A 19617-nucleotide genomic window follows, 5' to 3' on the forward strand; every position below is an offset into this window, starting at 1 on the left:
ACAGCTAGTCAATAAAGTTATGAAGCAGATCTCTATTCCCAGTGTAAGGAACAAAGCCTTCAACTTTTAGTTTTTGTAAGTAGAGGAGTGACTGTACCAAATCTTAGAAATACTTTAGAACAGCATTTGGTATTTAGAAATACACCAATCGTGAAGATTATGTGACTCTCACTCATTTGGGAAATCCCTCTCAGGTTTTACCACAAGAGTAAGTAACCAAATGAGAATTTCATTTAGTCTAGTCTTTCTGGTTTTAAGTTCAAAAATAAGGATTTACCAGTTCAGTTCAGTTCAGTTCAGTTCAGTTGAACAGTTGTGTCTGACTCTTTGTGACCCCATAAACCACAGCACGCCTGGCCTCCCTGTCCATCACCAACTCCTGGAGTCCACCCAAACCCATGTCCATTCAGTTGGTGATGCCATCCAACCATCTCATCCTGTCGTCCCCTTCTCCTCCTGCCCTCGGTCTTTCCCAGCATCAGGGTCTTTTCCAATGAGTCAGCACTTTGCATCAGGTGGCCAAAGTATTGGAGTTTCAGCTTCAACATCAGTCCTTCCAATGAACGCCCAGGACTGATCTCCTTTAGGATGGACTGGTTGGATCTCCTTGCAGTCCAAGGGACTCTCAAGAGTCTTCTCCAACACCACAGTTCAAAAGCATCAATTCTTCTGTGCTCAACTTTCTTTATAGTCCAACTCTCACATCCATACATGACCACTGGAAAAACCATAGCCTTGACTAGATTACTTTGTTGGCAAAGTAATGTCTCTGCTTTTTAATATGCTATCTAGGTTGGTCATAACTTTCCTTCCAAGGAATAAGCATCTTTTAATTTCATGGCTGCAGTCACCATCTGCAATGATTTTGGAGCTCAGAAAAATAAAGCCAGCCACTGTTTCCACTGTTTCCCCATCTATTTGCCATGAAGTGATAGGACCAGATGCCATGGTCTTAGTTTTCTGAATGTTGAGCTTTAAGCCAACTTTTTCACTCTCCTCTTTCACATTCATCAAGAGACTCCTTAGTTCTTCTTCACTTTCTGCTATAAGGGTGGTATCATCTGCATATCTTAGGTTATTGATATTTCTCCCAGCAATCTTGATTGTAGCTTGTGCTTCCTCCAGCCCAGTGTTTCTCATGATGTACTCTGTGAATAAGTTAAATAAGTATGGTGACAATATGCAGGATTTATCAATGTCCACCAGTTATAATGTAATTATATAATACCTTCCAAGGGCTTTCCCTACCTCAACATCCACATACAGTTTTTACTCTCTTTCTTAAAAATTCCCTTCTCTCATAGAACACTTCTCCATCCAGGGTAAACACAAGCACTCTCTCCTTTTTCAAGTCCTCCTTGATTATTCCAGCTCAGGCATGCTTTTTCTTGTCTGAACACCTATAGCATTTAGAGGAAATGAACAGTAATGTCAATCCAGAGTATGACTTTACTAGTAGGACTTGTGCTATCATGGTCTTCTGATTCTCCACAATAAAGCAGAACATTACTTGCTATTAATTGAATGTATGAAGGATACTGAGTGTTAAATCCCCTTTTTTCTCTCTTCATAATAAAAAAAGAACTAATTTTTTTTTGATCTTTTAAAATGTATGCTTTTAATATGCTATGTACCAAGCATATTTCATGCCTAATCTTATTTAATCCTGATGACAGTTCTGAGAGACAAATACTAGCTTGTTTGCACTTCACAGCTGAAAAGTGGTACTACTGCTTAACCAAGGATAATCAGCAAGTAGCAAGTTCAGGATTTGAATTTCACACTTTTCCTTATAGCATGTTAAAAAGCAGAGATATTACTTTGCCAACAAAGGTCCGTCTAGTCAAAGCTATGGTTTTCCCAGTAGCCATGTTTGGATGTGAGAGTTGGACCATAAAGAAGGCTGAATGCTGAAGAATTGATGCTTTTGAACTGTGGTGTTAGAGAAGACTCTTGAGAGTCCCTTGCCCTGCAAGGAGATCAAACCCATCAATACTACAGGAAATCGGTCCTGAATATTCATTGAGAGGACTGATGCTGAAGCTGAAACTCCAATACTTTGGCCACCTAACTCAAAGAGCCAACTCATTAGAAAAGACCCTGATGCTGGGAAAGACTGAAGGCAGGAGAAGAAGTGGACAGTTAAATGGTTGGATGGTATCACTGACTCAGTGGACATGAGTTTGAGCAAGCTCCTGTAGTTGGTGAAGGACAGGGAAGCCTGGCGTGTTGCAGTCCATGTGGTTGCAAAGTGTCAGACATGACTGAGCAACTTAACAACAACTTTCTACCTTCAGAGGCCTTTCTCTCACACCACAATATCCTTGAGAGATCTGAACTTCCTTTTTATCGGGCATCTTGTATTATTAAAACATACAAAAGTGCCACAGGCATGGGACTTCCCTGGTGTTCCAGTGGTAAAGAATCTTCCTGCCAATGCAGGGGTGGGGTGGTCCAGGAAGATTCCACATGCCAATGGGCAACTAAGCCCTTCTACTGAGCCTGTCCTCGCGAGCTGGAGAGCCACAACTGTTGAAGCTGCACTCCCTAGAGCCTGTGCTCTACAATAAGAGAAGCCACTGCAATAAGAAGCCCTCACACCACAACTAGAGAAAGCCTGCATGTCGAAACGAAGACCAGTCCAGCCAAAAATAAAATAAATGAATAAATTTTTTTAAAAAGGTGTCATAGTCATTAGAAGCCTATTTGGGGATCTCAAGTTATATGATAAATATCTGCTTTCAGTTTCATCATAGAATCTTTATTCAGCCTCGTTTGGAGATAATGTCCCAAGTCCAAGTTTAAGACTTTTGGCAAATTAGAGGCTTGAGCCAAGTGGTGACTCCTGCTCACCATACGACACCCATAATCTGCTGTGGCCTCCAGTCATTTCCACCTGGTAGCCTGGCCTGCCTGACTCATTCCTCTCCCCAAGCCCCCCACTTTGGTTCTCCCCAGGCAGCGGGTGCAGTAACACTTATTATTGTGTCTCTTTGTTTTGGAAAATAAAAGTATTGAGGCTTCTCAAATATGAGTCTGACCAAAGACTACAAGGGCCCTGACTTTTAAAACTCATTTTAGTGCCGCTTTCCTGTTGAATTGGACCTTTGGTTCCATGCTGGGCAGTGGCGAGCAGGGTGGGTGCTAGCAAATAGGACAAGTTTGGCAGAATAGCTCACCTACCAGGGGCCAAGGTTTAGGTAGGTTTTGGTTTTGTTCAGGGTGGCCTCGAATACACCTGAATCTTTTTTCAAAGTGTCCAAGTGTAGGAGTAAATAATAAATAGACAGGGAGGAAATGAGCCCATGGGAGGGATAAACAGATGTCCTCCTGTGCACACCTTTGATTACTGGTATAAGGAGCTTTCCAGGTCGCTTGCTGGCAAGAAAGAAGCGGGTTGTCATGTCAACACTTGTGGTTTCTTTACATGTATTTACAGCGTTTCGCTGGGTTTTAGTGCTTTAGGAACAAATTACTCAGGCAGTGTGGGGCCAAGAATATTCCTGGTGGACAGGCCATGTGCTCCAAATGGTAACCTGGGCTTCTTGCCTTCCCTGTCCTCCCAGCCAGACGTGCAAAGCCAGGCCACTCTTGGCTTTCTGTGCGGACAGAGACAAAGAGGAAGAGGGCTGCAGGCTGCACTCAGGGAATAGGAAGCAAGCTGGTCCTGCTAATGATTCAGGCGTAGGGGGATGGGGCGCTGTCTTTTCTCTAGAGGGTAGGGAGGGACCAAATCACAGAATCAAGATGCACAATGAATGTCTCCTGGGCTTGTTTGGGCTGTAGGTTTGCTTTGTTTGGCCTTGTACTGTTTGGCCTGTATCATATTTTAAATTTAAATTAGCTGTCAATTTTTTAAACATTAGGAAATTTCACGCTTAAAAAGTTGGGACCTTTACCTTTATGTAGAAACTCAGAACATCTTATTCCTGCATCTCAGTGATGACTGATGCAGAGAAGCAGCTCCCCCATAAAGAGGCAAGTGTTGGTCATGTTACTATAGTCCCAGCTGTTCCGCAGTGATCCCAGACACTGGGGCCAGGTGCCGGGTGTCATTCATCATCTTTCCCCAACTCAGTTTCCTCTTATGTTATTCGCCTGGCCCCTTAGACATTTGATTTCGATAGGCTAGTTGTAAAAGACCTTCTGTTTCACAGAAAAATATCTGGGCCTTGTCCCCTGTCAGTCAGAACTGTTGCTGGCTTTTGACCCAGGAGGGATTAGCTGAGGTTAGGGTTGAGAGACGATGCTGGCTCCTTTCCTCAGGTTCACCCAGTTTCCAATCCATCCTGCACCTGAGTAGCAGTTGTGAAATGGATACAGCAAGCAACCCAGATGGGAAGGGCTTGTTGAGGCAAGTGGCAAGGGTCGTGGATAGAAGAAGAGAGATTCTGGAAGCACTTTAGGGACAGAATTCGAGGTTTGGACCAGCTGGGTTGCATGTCATGTGGAAGAAAGAAAAGTGAAGAGGCTTGAGCTGCTGGGCAGATGATGAGACTGCTGATGGAGAGAATGAACTCAGTGTTTGATGTGTCTGGGTTTAGGATACCAAAGCAAATTGACTTTGCCCTGATATAGACATTTGAAAAGTAGGGCTATCACACGTAATGAATTCATTTCCTACCAAAACACGTTTCTTTGTTAAATTAGCATTGTGTTCATTAATAAATGTGTGTAATAGCTAGCTACAGATATGTGTGAACCCCTTCTTAGACAGCAGGGCCTTTCAGAATAGAAAATCTCTGCCTCATTCACTGCCATATCCCTGGTGCTTTAAAAATAATATCCACTACGTTATATACACACAAGAAGTACTTGCTGGATCATTCCATCAATCACTTAATTAAAGGACAAGAATTATGGATAGTTTAAAGTACCCTTGTTATAAACTCAGTTATTATAAATTTTTGCTCATTTAAAGTTTTGCCCTCATTTATCTCTGCTGCTTACCACTCCTTCCAATGTCGCCTCCAGTACTCACACACACCTGCGCACATATTTAAGTGGGCAAGTGCATTAGATGTATGTAGTAATGCATGTCATTTTAGGCAATAATAAAGAGTTCTCTGCTTTTAATCCTAAAGTGATCTTTACTTTTTACTTTGACCCATTTATTTTTAAAGCAAGTGCATGCAGAGGTTTCTTTATAGAAACACACCTGTAGACTGTTGGATTCCTCATTCAGTGCATAGATTTCAGGGGTTGATTGAGGAAGGTTCAGCTGCTAGGTCTTTAGAAGATTTTACAAGTAATTATATAATAAGTAAATATATTTTTATTGTAGACAAAATAAAGATGTGTATAAAATAAAAAGGAAAGGCCCCACTTCAACTCTGTCTCGTTAAGCCGATTCCTTTCCCCAGAATTAATCATAGCTCATTTGTGTAGGTATTCTTTAAAAACATTTTATTTCTATGCAGTTATGGCACAAACCTATATTTATAAAGACATCTTTATTTGATTTTTTTTTTCATTAATTGGATCATGCTGTGGGTGCTCATGCATGCTCAGTCGCTTCAGTTGTGTCTGACTCTTTGCAACTCCATGGACTGTAGCCCGCCAGGCTCCTTTGTTCATGGGATTCTCCAGGCAAGAATACTGGAGTGGGTTGCCATATCGTCCTCCAGGGGATCTTTCTGACCAAAGGATCGAACCTGCGTCACCTGTGTCTCCTACATTGCAGGTGGATTCTTTACCACAGCACCATCTAGGAAGTCTCTTTTATTCACAGTATGGTGCTTTGTTACATCTGTACCTTTGATTATTTAAATGTTTCTTAGTTCATGGACATTTAGCCATGGTTTCTGGTTTTCCATTGCTGTGAATAATGCCACAATGAACATTTTTGCCATTGCCTCTGTGAAGATATCTATAAGCATTTCTCTAGAAAACATCACTTGAGTTAGAATTATTGGTACAAGATATGTACATTTAAAATTCTGATAGATATTGCAAATTTGTTCCTCCAGAAATCTGTACCAATTTCTCTTTAACTGGTAGGATATAAAATTAACTCTTTCCTGCTCCCTTACCTGAACTAGATATTCTTTTTAAAAATATTATTACAAGTTCTGTGGACAAGAAAATGCAATATCATGGTTGTTTTAAATTGCATCACTGTTCCCAGGAGGTAAAGCTCTGTGTGCTGAGAGCTTTGCTGACCATTTTCCCCTGTGTCTAAGTGTCGCTCTTCCCTCCCCTTTCAGATGCTCACTACCTCACCTGCAGGATCCAGGAATGTGCCGAGACTACTCGGAGTGGGCCTTTTGCCCGCTCCATTGACATCAGTTCCCTGGTGGTCCAGGATGAATATATATTCATTCAGGTGAGTCCAGATGTACCGTCACTGGTAGAGGGAAGATGCATGGGTGAAGTCAAACTGCTCACTAGGAATTATGAGGATGGCTTCCCAGAGGCTGTGAAGATGTGGAGCTGGGGTGCTGTCCCTTCTTTGCTTTGGGTACCCAGTCCCCTGGGGAAACCCCAGACTTCTGGGGAAAGATGAAGGTGTTATGGGTCATTATTGTTTACAGGGAACTTTAGTGGCCCTCTGAATCCTTTAGTGGAATTGCTGTTTTATTCTATCAATGGGGTGTTGAAATGACCTGGACTTGGGCTGGGATTTGAGATTACTTGGAATCAAGTCTTATTAGAAATGAGTAATTAGAGATGAGATAAGTAATTTATCAAAGCCACATTCTATTTCCATCCAAAGTGACTTGTCTAATGTGGGAATGAGAATCTCCAAGAAGTTAAGCCTCTCTAGGATTTTATTTCTGTGAAAATCTAGGTCTCACTAAATCTTCCCCTTCCTTTCCAGTGCCTACCACCCCTTAAAATGTGAAGCCCCAAATTCTTGACTCCAAGAACTCTATGACTCTTAGATAAAACTGGATGTACCTAACATTTTTAGGCAGGCAAAGGAAGCCTTGGTTTAGATTTTGAGTTTCACTGGAAGGAGATGCAAAATAGATTTAAAAATGAGGGGAAAGAAAAGAAGATGCTCTACTGAGTGATGGACTGGGGTGTGTGTGTGTGTATGTGTGTGTATGTTACTGAGATAAATCATACTTGGATTTGAGGGCAAGTTTGATTCCTCCCTGGAGAAGGAAATGGCAACCCACTCCAGTATTCTTGCCAGGAAAATCTCATGGATGGAGGAGCCTGGTGGGCTATAGTCCAAGGGGTCGCAAAGAGTCGGACACGACTGAGCCACTTCGCTTCACTTGATTCCTCCCAACCCCGCCTTTCCACCTTTCTCCAGTCCCTTGTTTTCCAGACTGCTTCCTCTAGGAAACAGTTTCCTAAAGTTTCTCCATGTTCTAAGTTTTCTCTGCCTCACTCCTGGCCTCTCTGTCCATAGCAGGACTATCTTCTATGTGAGACCTTCTGTGTATTTCCAAGCTGGGTACGACTTCCTTGAAATTTTGAAGCTTCTATCATCTGCTGTTCCTCTAGCACATAGGTTATTAGGCATTGTTACTTAAGTCTTAGTGGAGTTGTCTATTTCCAAATTGTGTTTTGCACTCGCTGAGAATAGGGACAATGTTTTATACACACATTTTACACTGAACCTTCACCCTAACAAGATGTCTTTGCAAATCAAGGATGCTCAATGACTACTTGTTTTATTGATTGACTCTACATGTAGCAGTTACTTTTGTTTTCTTTTTTACAAATTAGCTGCAAAGATTTTTGAGGTCTAATATGATACAGGAGAGGTTTCACAGGTGGCGCTCATGCTAAAGAACACTCCTGGCAATGCAGGAGACAAAAGAAACACCAATTTGATCCCTGGATCAGAAAGATCTCCTGGAGGAGGGCATGGCAACCCACTCCAGTATTCTTGCCTGAAGAATTCCATGGACAGAGAAGCCTGGTGGGCTATGGTTCATAGTGTCGCAAAGAGTCAGACACGCCTGGAGTGACTTAGCACACATGCATGCATGATATAGGAAACGTAGCCAGCCATTCAAAAACCAGCTTGAAAGAAGGAGTAAAAGAGAGATTTCTGTGTTTACATAATCACTGGTTTCTCAGCTTGTTTAAAAGCCAGAATTTTAGGGAGTTTTTTTCTAAATTTTGGCAGGTCATCGATACTACGATTTTCTTATTCAGTTATTTATTGAATACATACAATGCACAATACACAGTAGTAGGCACTACAGTTGGTGTTCCCGAGCTTTCTGCCTTTGACCATCTTAACCACCACCAGCTCCACCACCACCCACCCCTCCACCCCACCTGCCACTGCCTGGGAGAGCTCATGGTTTTGAACATCTTCTCCATGTTCTGATAACTCTTAAGTGAATGTGCTATGACCTCTATCATGTACAGCAGACCTACATATCTAACAGCCGTCTCAGTGTAGCTATTACATAGGTAAAATATAATTGCCATGTCCCCTTTGAATTTCAACTACCCTCAGGGTAGGGTAGTTGATGGTTGAGTTGAGTTAGTCTGCCAGATCATTCAGGGTAGAAACCTGGATGTCATCAGTTAAAATTAAATGAACCCACAGCCTCTGCTAATATCACTGTTAGTTATTTCTCAAGTGTTTCCTTTCATTCTCTTCCCATTGTTATGGCCCCAGTTTCAGGCTTTATTATTGTTTTCTCAGTGTTTAATTTTTTAAGGTAAAAGCACAGGGATGATTTATGAATTTACCAGTCTGATTGCCCTTTTCTTAATGCTAATACTGAGTAAAATGATGAACATGGCAGAATTGTTTCTGGGAAATATGACTTAGAACTTAAAATGTTCAGATATTTTTGGTTTCATTTCCTTGTATTGCATAAAGTTTTCTGTAACTGCAGGCTGATATCTGTATTTGTTTTCTAAATGTTCTGAAATACTCTTTTTAAAAAAAATATTATTGTTCTGGAAACCAATAGAGTTTTTTTCTCTTTGATCAGTATTAAAATTTCTTTTGAAAGAGATATGAGTTCCTAGTACTCAAAAAAGTTTATTGATTCCCTACTACATTGTAGACCCCCTGTTTTAGGTGCTGGGGTAGAGTTCCTGTTTTACATGCTAATGGGAGACAGAAAAATATGTAGATGATGTGTGTATATACATACACACACACACACTGATTGATATATATATATATACACACACACACTGATATGAAAGGCCATGAAGGGTAGTGGCTAATGACCTGTAGTTTAGAGCCTGACAGCCAGCATTTATTCTGACCTTTGTCAAATAGCTGAATGATCTTGACCTCATTAGACTCATCTATAAAAAGAGGAAAATTGTAGTATCTACTTCATGGGTTGCTAAGAGGATGACATTTGTCAATCAAATCTATAAAGCACCAAAACAATGTTATATAAATGTTGCTTTCTCTTTATCTATCTTCTATATCATCTATTAATTTAGTTATAGAATATATCAGATAATGGCAGTGCTATGGATCAAAATAAATGAGGGGCCATGAATTTTGGCTGTCTGTAGATACTTTTATTTAGGATGACCTGGGAAGACCTCTTTGGTTGGGGATCAGGGAGAGAATGGCCAGAGTCTGCAGTCAGAGTGGGAAGAGGAGCCAGGTCTCTTGTGCTCTATGCTTTCTTGAGCTCCTGATGCAGATGTGGGGTAGGCAGGTAGAAATTTGAGGCTGAGTTTAGAAGCAGGAATGGTGGAAAGGTAGGGGCTGGGGATATAAATTGGGAGGGTGGCAGTGTATTGATACTTCTGAACCACAACATTGAAGTCACCAAAGGAGTAAGTGTTGATAGAGACGAGAAGAGATCTAAAGACCGGGCCACTGGGTACTCCAATATATAGAGTTCAGGGAGATGAGGGAAATGGCAAATGAGACTTGGAAAGTTTAGAGATGACTTCAGAAAGGCATAGGCTGGTAGATTCCACAGAGTCTTGAAGGGTTTTTTAAAGGATTTATTATTATTACTAAATAATAAGAAAGAAATGGGAAACAGTAAAATAACAATGCTCCAAATAATGCAAAAGACCAATGCTCTTGAGCAAAACATTGAATTTCATTAATAATGAAGTAAAAACAGATTAAATGCTATTATTTCCAACTATCAATTGGGTAAGATGAAATGAAATAAAGTCAGTGGGTTGCAGGTAAACAATAATATACATTGCAGGTACAGATGTAAGTAGGTTGCCCATCAGTACTTAATCCGAGTCCTTTGCTCCTCATAGGTGGGTTTGAGGGTTGATTTTGATCAATGTGAGAGATATATCTTAGTTCTGACGGTGTATGCTTAGTTTTTAGTTATAATTGTTTATTTTTTAAAAATTATATGATCTGTTTTCTTTGCTTCCCTGCATATGTATTTCTTTGAGGATTTTGAATATTTGTTCGAAGATTTATGAATATAATGTTATAGAGTATAGCATATCTTCTATTTTGTATAATCTATTGTTTTCCTCCTGTGAGCAGTTTAAGTTAGTGCATTGCCATGCCTTTCTAGTTCCTCTGCTTTCTCTTTAATTCCTCTACCACCCAGTTTTGATTGGTTATATTATCTTTTAGTGTTTGCTTTCCTATCTTGAAATGCAATTTTCTATTAGTTGAAATGTTTTATTAAGCACTGTTTAAAACAGGTAGAAAAAATAGTATGTGTGTTTATGATCGCCTTCTGTTTTCCTTCTATACAACCTCAGCTTGCTAATTAAATCATTTGGAACGTTTATATTCTGCTCAAACCAGAATTCCTGCATTTATTTTTATTTTAGTTTTGTAGGTAAATGAATTCAGTGCTCACCATCAGTCCTTTTACTAGAGTTTCCCATTTATTTCTTGGTTGTCTGAAATTTGTCTTTTAGTAAAGTCTTCAAGAAAGATGAATTCTTGAATGCCGAAAATATGTTTGTTTATCCCCTTTATGCTTTAATATCATCTTTTAAGTATAAAACTTATGTGTTATTAACTTCCCATGAAAACTTTATTGAATGTTACTCTCTGTGGCTAGTCTCACATTTTTGCTTTCTATGCGTCTTTATGTATTTTTCACCCTTGATATGTAAAGATCATATATATATATATATATGCTATTTTATTTTATTGGTGTATGTTTTATGGTTGGTAATACTATATTAATTCTTTCCACTGGAATATGTCTCATTTAATTGGCTCAATTTCTCCTTCTTTTTTAATTTCTTAAAAGTTTCTGTGTTTTGGCTCTCTTTCTTCTAGACACTTAGAATGTGTACCATGGACAAAAAAAAAACAAAGGGGAGACATCAATTTTTTTTCTTCCAGTATGTTTAACTCCCTGAGCAAAATGAGATTTATGGAAACAGTTTTATTTATACTATCCTTGAATGAGTCTTTAGCCATGTCAGGCTTCCCTGGTGGCTCAGATGGTAAAGAATCTGCCTGCAATGCGGGAGACTTGGGTTTGATCCCTGGTTTGGAAAAATCCCCTGGAGGAGGGCATGGCAACCCACTCCAGTATTCTTGCTTGAAGAATTCCATGGACAGAAGAGACTGGAGGGCTACAGTCCATGGGGTCGAAGAGTCAGACACGACTGAGTGACTAGCACACACAGGCTTCTCTCTCCCTTTTTTGCTGCTGTTGTTTTTGAGTTTTTTTCATGCGCTTTGCCAGCTTATATTTTATCTATTTTTGTTGTCTCAACATATCTCCCCTGAGCTCTTGTATTTAGGCTTTGACCTCTTGTCTTATAATGGTGATCTCATCATTTGAGTTATTTTGAATCATTAAAATTAACCAGTGTGATCACAGTTTTTATTTACCTTATGGAAACTTTTTTTTTCTATATCTGCTCTTTGTTTTTTCTTTTTCCTCTCTTCTTTACTTTTGTTGTTTTATAACTCATGTTTTCTTCTATCTTTATGTTTTTTATTATTACCTATTTTTTTAATGATGTGAGCTCTTCCAGCTGAACTATTTGAGGAGGTTCATCTTGGGGAATCAGGCTCTGATCAAGGTTCTTTTACAGCTTAATAAGAGTCCCCCTTGGTTCTCAGGGAGATTCTATAAAACTAAATTATTCCCCATGGACTGTACAGTCCATGGAATTCTCCAGGCAGAATACTGGAGTGGGTAGTCATTCCCTTCTCCAGGGGATCTTCCCAACCCAGGGATCAAACCCAGGTCTACACACACCGCAAGTGGATTCTTTACAAACTGGGCCATCAAGGAAGCCCATAAAACAAAATAGTATTAGTCTTTTAGTGGATTTTTCTTAGAAGGTAAAACCACCTGAGTGGTTCTCTATCCAGCCTTACCTATCCAGCTTCTCCTTGTCACCAACCAGTTCCAGGAACGTTTCCACTGCCAGTTCCTGGGCTACAGTTCCCTTTGTTCCAAATAATAGGTTGTTAGTTTTGCTCCTTTGAAAACATCTTTAGAGAACTCTATTTCTCTAGCTTGATCTAAGATTGTAGCTGCAGGCATTTTTGCTCTGGTGCCTATCTGTACCCTGTTTGTCCTTCACTGCTTCTGGCTTCATTTCCACGTATAGTGTTTCAGGGTTATATTTTCCTTAAGTATAGAATTTGTGTTTTTCTTTTTGCATGTTTTCCTTGTTGCTCCGGGATGATTTATGAAAGAATAGGGGGAAGCACCATTATTACTTGGCTATTAAAAACCATTTATAAACCCTTATATATTTTCTGAAAGGTTGCAATAAATGATTTTCTTACTCCCAGATCAGCACACCTCCAATCAGTTCACAACACTACTTCCAAAGTAATTTATTTAAAATAAAAATCAATGTCCTTGCCTTCAGTGGCTTCTCATCACCTATAGGTTAAAATCCAGTTTCCTTAACATTGCCTGTAAAGTCTTCTGCGATCTGGATCCTGCCTACTGCATCAGCCTTCTGTGAATTCCTTTCCTACCACTGTCCCTCATGTACTTTCTTTTTCATATTTTACACTTCAATAAAAATAAACTAGTTTCTATTCATGCACCATGTCATTTTTGCACTGTGTCATTTCTTGCCTAATATGCTTTTCTTGTTTTGTTTTTCCCAGCTTGGAATGTTCCTTTATCAGACAAACTCAGTCTTTAGGGTTCAACTTAGGCAGTGCCTCCTATAGGGTATCTTCCCTGACACCCTCAGTCAGATCCTATGCTGATTACTTATCTATGTGCATTAAGCCTCCTGCAACAAGTTCTGTAAACTTTAAGAGGAATGAGATTATGTCTTATTCATCATTGTTTTTCCTGCACTTGGTGTAATGACTGGTGCTCAATAAATGTTTGTTAAACTGAACTGAACTGAGAAGATAAGACACCGCCCTCATTCCCAGGGAGTGTAGTTAGTTATCTTTTTAAAAAGCAAGGGAGTCTTGTTTCTCCAACTAACAATAGAAGACAACTTAGGGTAATTGGCAATTGCTCACTGCATAAGAAATGACCATTTGTAGAATGTCTCTGTATCTTTATAGAACTGCTGTCCAGGAATTATCCATTATGTTATTCAGTGTCTTTTTTATATTCATTCATTTAAATGTATTAAAATGCATTCTGCCCAGTGGGGAAAACAGACAATGAAACAAATATAATGGAGTGTGATAAGAGATGTATTTGTGGGAAGCACATGTTGCTCTCAGAGTGAGGAAGAGCTCTTCACCCTGCCCTGGGTCAGTGCAAGCTTCCTGGCAGCTGGGCTGTAAGTATCAGTGAGACAGGTGAAGGACAAAGGGCACTGCAGGCAGGAGAGGCAGGGGTTAAATGAAGGAAGTGGGAGACCAGAGGGTATCAGGACCTCTGTCTAAGGACAGTTGCAATTGTAGGAGGAAATGAAATGGCTGGAAAATAAATTAGAAAACTGTCCTGGAGAGGCAGACCTTTTCTGTTTCCTGTCATTAGATATTGGTAGTTTTGTTTTTCCCTCTTTATAGCTGCTAAAAATTTCAAAACTAATTTTTGTGTCCATTTCAGCGGCTTCCCATTAAGCTCTATGATATTGTTTTCCTTACCACTGGTCATTTTTGATGACTTGGCACCTCTCTTCTATTTATTCAGTTGTTTTTTTGTTTTTGTTTTACATTTTTGCTTGATAGTTGAATAGGTAGTCAGGAAGGGCTTTACGGAAAAGGTAAGATTTGCACTTTAGTGAGTGAATATCAACCTCCGAGGCAAGGAAAGAGCAAAGATTTCTCTCTTTGTTGTGATAAAGCTGCTTCAGAAGACCTGTTTGTCAGAGCAGCAAACCCTTAGAGACCACCAGCAGCCTCCAAAGTTTGAATCCACAGATTTGTATCTGATCAAACTATCGTGGGTTTGGGATAGGTTATATTCTTTCTACAGTGTCTGGAAGTCTGGCAAAGAACAGTCTTGGGAGAAAAAGCTATAGTTCACCCAGGCTTGGGTCCAGTCCAGTGCTCACGGGTGCCATCCCCGTGAGTCTTCCTGAGGCAGAGCTGGACACCTTGGATTGTGCTGCCACTGACAGGGTCTGTCCTCCTTCCATGTTTGACTTCTCAAGGGGAGATTTGTAAAGGCAGAGGATTTACTTCTATGCCATGACCTGAGGAGCTAAATCACAGCAGAACAGGTGTTAAGTGGCTTTGGTTTTTCACAATCTAAGGGACTTACCACTTAAATTTGCTAGCTTTTCAAAGTATTGATATCTTATATTTTGTTTAGTGACACCAGAGGTAGAACTCCAAAGGGGGAAGCCAACAGAGCCTTGACAAAAAGGAGACGAGTCTATGCTTTCATACCTTTATGTGCCCAGTGTGTTTCTTGGTAGTCTGTACGTTGGCTCTTAGAAAACGTCTCTTGATCCTAACAAAAATGGAAAAGGTTGTCTGGGAGGGTGGGATTCCAGGACTCTTAGCCCCTCCTTAAAAGTGTTTTTCTGCTTAAATACACGTAGCCCCTGCTTAGAAGTGTATTGCTCTGTGTATCATGGTTCTTAGTATTTTTATTTGGCAAAAGGAATCTGCCACAGAGAAATGTTTGAAATCCACTGATGTTTTTGTAGCTGCGGACTGTGTAGGTCAAGATCAGGCATTTTTTGTGTGTGGACAGCTGAACCACTAGGAATTCAAGTAATATCCAGGTCTGCATCTGTCTCTTCATATTCATAAATGAAGTGCATGTTTTTGAGGCATAGTTATTTACTCACAAGTGAATCATCATATACAAATGTATAGACATTTGAGAGAGTCGGTTGAATAACCCAAAACCTAGCTTACCTCTTCATAATGCAGTTCTCATAATATTAATTTTGCATAAAATATTCAGTCTCTCTCATTTGCCCCTCTACAGGTAAACTTCCCATGCCCTGTATAATTTCCTTTTTGTAGACATATTATTAGCTTTGATCCTCTATCTTGTATGGAGAACGGTCCATGTACTTCCTCACTCAGCTCCTACAGTTTCGAGAGACCCCAAACATTCTGCCTCATCTTTTACTGTTTCATCAACAAAGAGGTAAAGGTAGCCATCTTGATGGTTTTGCTTAGGGAACCTACAGTGTGACCTCCTGCTGTTGGGGAAGCTGAGCTGGAGGTGTACAGGAAGCTGTGAAATGTGTTCATCAGTCAATGCCTTTTCTGTGCAGGGGGCCCAGGGCCTAGGGTTTTGTAGTGAAATCAAAAGGAGTTAATCCTTCCCAGAAGAGCCCTTGTTTTAATGGGAAAATGTCTGCCTGAAATGCCTTCGTTCCACATGGATAAAAGAGAAATCAGTTTTCCTCTGTCCGGGCAGGGGTAGAGAGAGATAAGTTGGTTTCTATGTTCTGAGCCAAGATGGTTGGAAATCCTGTCTTTTCTCCTTATGGAATAGCTTTTCTGGTGATTATTTTGGAGCTCAGCAGTGGTTAGCAGTAAAATCCCTTCATTGATATGATTCATACCCTGGCTCTTAGGGAGTGTGTTAAAGAAACAGGATCCACACCCTAATAAGTCATCACAAGAGATTTGTATGTTTCTTAACTGAGTTAAATGAAGCCTGGTCCTTTCCTCTCTTCTGGCACAGGAGGTAGCCTTGAATGTAGTATGAATTTAGCCACTTATTGAATGCTTTAATTGTACATGCAGTTGAATTTAAAAAAGAATGTATGATACTGACCTATCTTCAAATGTCTAAAGTATAAGAGAAAAAATCCATAATTAAGATACAAATAAAGTACTCTAGAGGGGTGGACAAAGCTAAAAATTCAAAGGAAGGAAGGCCACCCCAGCCCTGCCAGGTCCTCCATATCCACAAGGAGACCAGTAATTTAGTGCAGATCCTTCTGCCACTTAATGCCACTTTCATCTGTTGGTGACACTGCGTAGAGAAGACCCCTCTATAGCAAGAGAATCTGAGAGTGGAGCAATGCCATACACACGGGTGGTTCTCATATAATTCCAATAGTACAGTGAAGCCAGCGGGTAGTTTGGATACAAGTTGCTGTTAGTTTTTAAGAGTTCTGTGTATAAATATAGAAAAATAGCACCATTGCATTATTCCTATGTATTATTTGAGATAGTCTAGAAGTATTAGCGATTAACAAGTACAAGTAGCCAAATCACAGATGTTTGTTGAGCCACTAGAAATAAAAACAACAGAGCATGTTAGAGACAGAAGTTGTTGTCCCTCCTCTCAAATACTTTATGATTTGAAAGCTGGTGGTCTGATGTGGGGAAATGAATCCTGAACTCAGAGACCTGGGCTATAATCAGGAATCTGCCCCTTACTAGTCAGCGAACGAACATTGGGCAAATCGCTTGGATGATCATAGCCTTAATTTCCTGATCTTTGTAGAATGGAATCATGCTAGTTTCTCTGCCTAAATTGGAAGGTTGTTGTGAGGATCAAGCAAGATAATAATGGCTTTGAAACGCTTTGAAAACAAGCCCTGTAAAATGCAAGGTTCAAGGGACTAATCTACATACAAAAATCAGTGTCACTATATTTTGTGTATGCACCTCCTCACTGAAGCGTTTTTATAAGCCTAGCATATAAAAGATTACTAATCTTTTCCTCAAATTCATCCTTTAATTATTCCTGGTTTCAACTCATATATGGACATGTGTGCATGATAAACTCGTCCCACATACCTTCTATACCCTTATCAAAGAAACCAACTTTTGTGTATAGATAACTGTAGATATACGGGGACTTAATTGTCTTTCAAGATTGCTTGGGTTTTGATACTTTAAGAGCCTGCTTTATGCACCCACATGAGTGGTAGAAAAGCCTCTATGGTGTGGCTACTATATCCCTAATAAATTTTTATTTTTCTGAAAGAAAAAAAAAAACCCCTGAGGCAGAAATTAATAGAGTGCAATCATTCAAAGAAACTATTTGGCAATACTTTAAATGATGTTAATTTTGTCTTAATGGGAGAGATTTTGAATGTTAGATAAATAGCAATTTCATCATTAGGGATACATTTACAACACAGGAGTTTAAAGAAAAAGGAAAGAGTTTCAGAGATGATCTTCAAAAGAAATCCAATGAAGACATCTTCAGGTGAAGATTCTTGAAGCACTTTCAGACTATTAGGTGTTTATAACAGGTAGCATGAAAGGAAGGTGTTTAGCCTGTATCTGGGATCTATCTCCACACATAGAATGATTTTAGTGGCTTGATGTGAAAGTTGCTGTTAGTATTTTAAACACTTCCATGAATAAGCATAAGATAGTGATCTGATTGTGAAGCAATAATATTTAGTTGACCTTTGTGTAGAATATCCCATTTCCCATGCTTCTTGCTCATGTTTGCTCAGCAGTTAGCTGTACACAGTTCACTTCAGTTGCTCAGTCGTGTCTGACTCTTTGGACTGCAGGACGCCAGGCCTCCCTGTCCATCACCAACTTCCAGAGCTTGCTCAAACTCATGTCCATTGAGTCAGTGATGCCATCCAACCAGCTCATCCTCTGTTGTCTGCTTCTCCTCCTTCCTTCAATCTTTCCTAGCATCAGGGTCTTTTCCAGTGAGTCAGTTCTTTGCATCAGGTGGCCAAAGTATTGGAGCTTCAGCATCAGTCCTCCCAGTGAATATTCAGGACTGATTTCCTTTAGGATTGATTGATTTGATATCCTTGCAGTCCAAGGGACTCTCAAGAGCCTTCTCCAACACCACAGTTCAAAAGCATCAATTCTTCAGTACTCAGCTTTTTTTATGGTCCAACTCTCACATCTGTACATGCCTACTGGAAAAGCTATAGCTTTGACTAGATGGAACTTTGTCAACAAAGCAATGTCTCTGCTTTTTAATATGCTGCCTGGGTTTGTCATAGCTTTTCTCCCAAGGAGTAAGCATCTTTTAATTTCATGGCTGAAGTCACCATCTGCAGTGATTTTGCAGCCTAAGAAAGTAAAGTCTATCATAATTTCCATTGTTTCCCCTCTATTTGCCATGAAGTGACGGGACTAGATGCCATGATCTTAGTTTTTTGAATGTTGAGTTTTAAGCCAGCTTTTTTACTCTCCTCTTTAATTCTCATTAAGAGCCTCTTTAGTTCCTCTGTGCTTTCTGCCATAACAGTGCTGTCATCTGCATATCTGAGGTTATTAATATTTATCCCAGCAATCTTGATTCCAGCATGTACTTCATCCAGCCCAGCATTTCACATGATGTACTCTGCATGTAAGTTAAATGAGCAAGGTGACAATATACAGCCTTGATGTATTCCTTTCCCAATTTGGAACCAGTCCATTGTTCCATGTCCGGTTCTAACTGTTGCTTCTTGACTTGCATACAGATTTCTCAGGAGGCAGATAAGATGGTCTGGTATTCCCATCTCTTCAAGAATTTTCCACAGTTTGTTGTGATCCTCACAGGCTTTAGTGTATTCAATGAAGCCAAAATAGATGTTTTTCTGGAACTCTCTTGCTTTTTCTATGACTCAATGGATGTTGGCAATTTGACCTCTGGTTCCTCTGCCTTTCCTAGATCCAACTTGAACATCTGGAAATTCTTGGTTCACGTACTTTTGAAGCCTGGCTTGGAGAATTTTGAGCATTACTTTGCTAGCGTGTAAATGAGTGCAATTGTTCAATAGTTTTAACATTCATTGGCATTGCCTTTCTTTGGGATTGGAATGAAAACTGACCTTTTCCAGTCCTGTGGCCACTGTCGAGTTTTCCGAATTTGCTGGAATATTGAGTGTAGCACTTTCATAGCATCATCGTTTTGGATTTGAAATAGCTCAACTAAAATTCCATCACCTCCATTAGCTTTGTTTGTAGTGATGCTTCCTAAGGCCCCTTGACTTCACACTCCAGGATGTCTGGCTCTAGGTGAGTGATCACACCATCATGATTATCTGGGTCGTGAAGATCTTTTTTGTACAGTTCTTCTGTGTATTCTTGCCACCTCTTCTTAATATCTTCTGCTTCTGTTGGGTCCTTACCATTTCTGTCCTTTATTGTACCCATCTTTGCATGAAATGTTCCCTTGGTATCTCTGATTTCCTTGAAGAGATCTCTAGTCTTTCCCACTGTATTGTTTTCCTCTATTTCTTTTAATTGATCACTTAGGAAGCCTTCTTATCTCTCCTTGCTATTCTTTGGAACTCTGCATTCAGATGGAAATATCTTTCCTTTTCGCCTTTGCCTTTCCCTTCTTTTCTTTTCTCAGCTATTTGCAAGGCCTCCTCAGACAACCATGTTGCCTTTTTGCATTTCTTCTTTTGGAGGATGATTTCGATCATAGTCTCCTG

General features: G+C 39.9%; 1 protein-coding gene across 1 annotated transcript in view; it reads left to right on the forward strand.

Annotated features, from left to right (window-relative positions):
* Positions 1 to 19617, forward strand: part of SORCS3 (sortilin related VPS10 domain containing receptor 3) — a 619852-nt gene that overhangs the window by 457483 nt on the left and 142752 nt on the right. The window contains exon 7 of the mRNA XM_043926232.1: positions 6207 to 6325. Coding sequence (XP_043782167.1) covers positions 6207 to 6325 — 119 coding nt within the window. The remainder of the gene's footprint in view (positions 1 to 6206; positions 6326 to 19617) is intronic.

This window comes from Cervus elaphus, chromosome 15 (genome assembly GCF_910594005.1).
Source record: "Cervus elaphus chromosome 15, mCerEla1.1, whole genome shotgun sequence".
Lineage (NCBI taxonomy): Eukaryota > Metazoa > Chordata > Mammalia > Artiodactyla > Cervidae > Cervus > Cervus elaphus.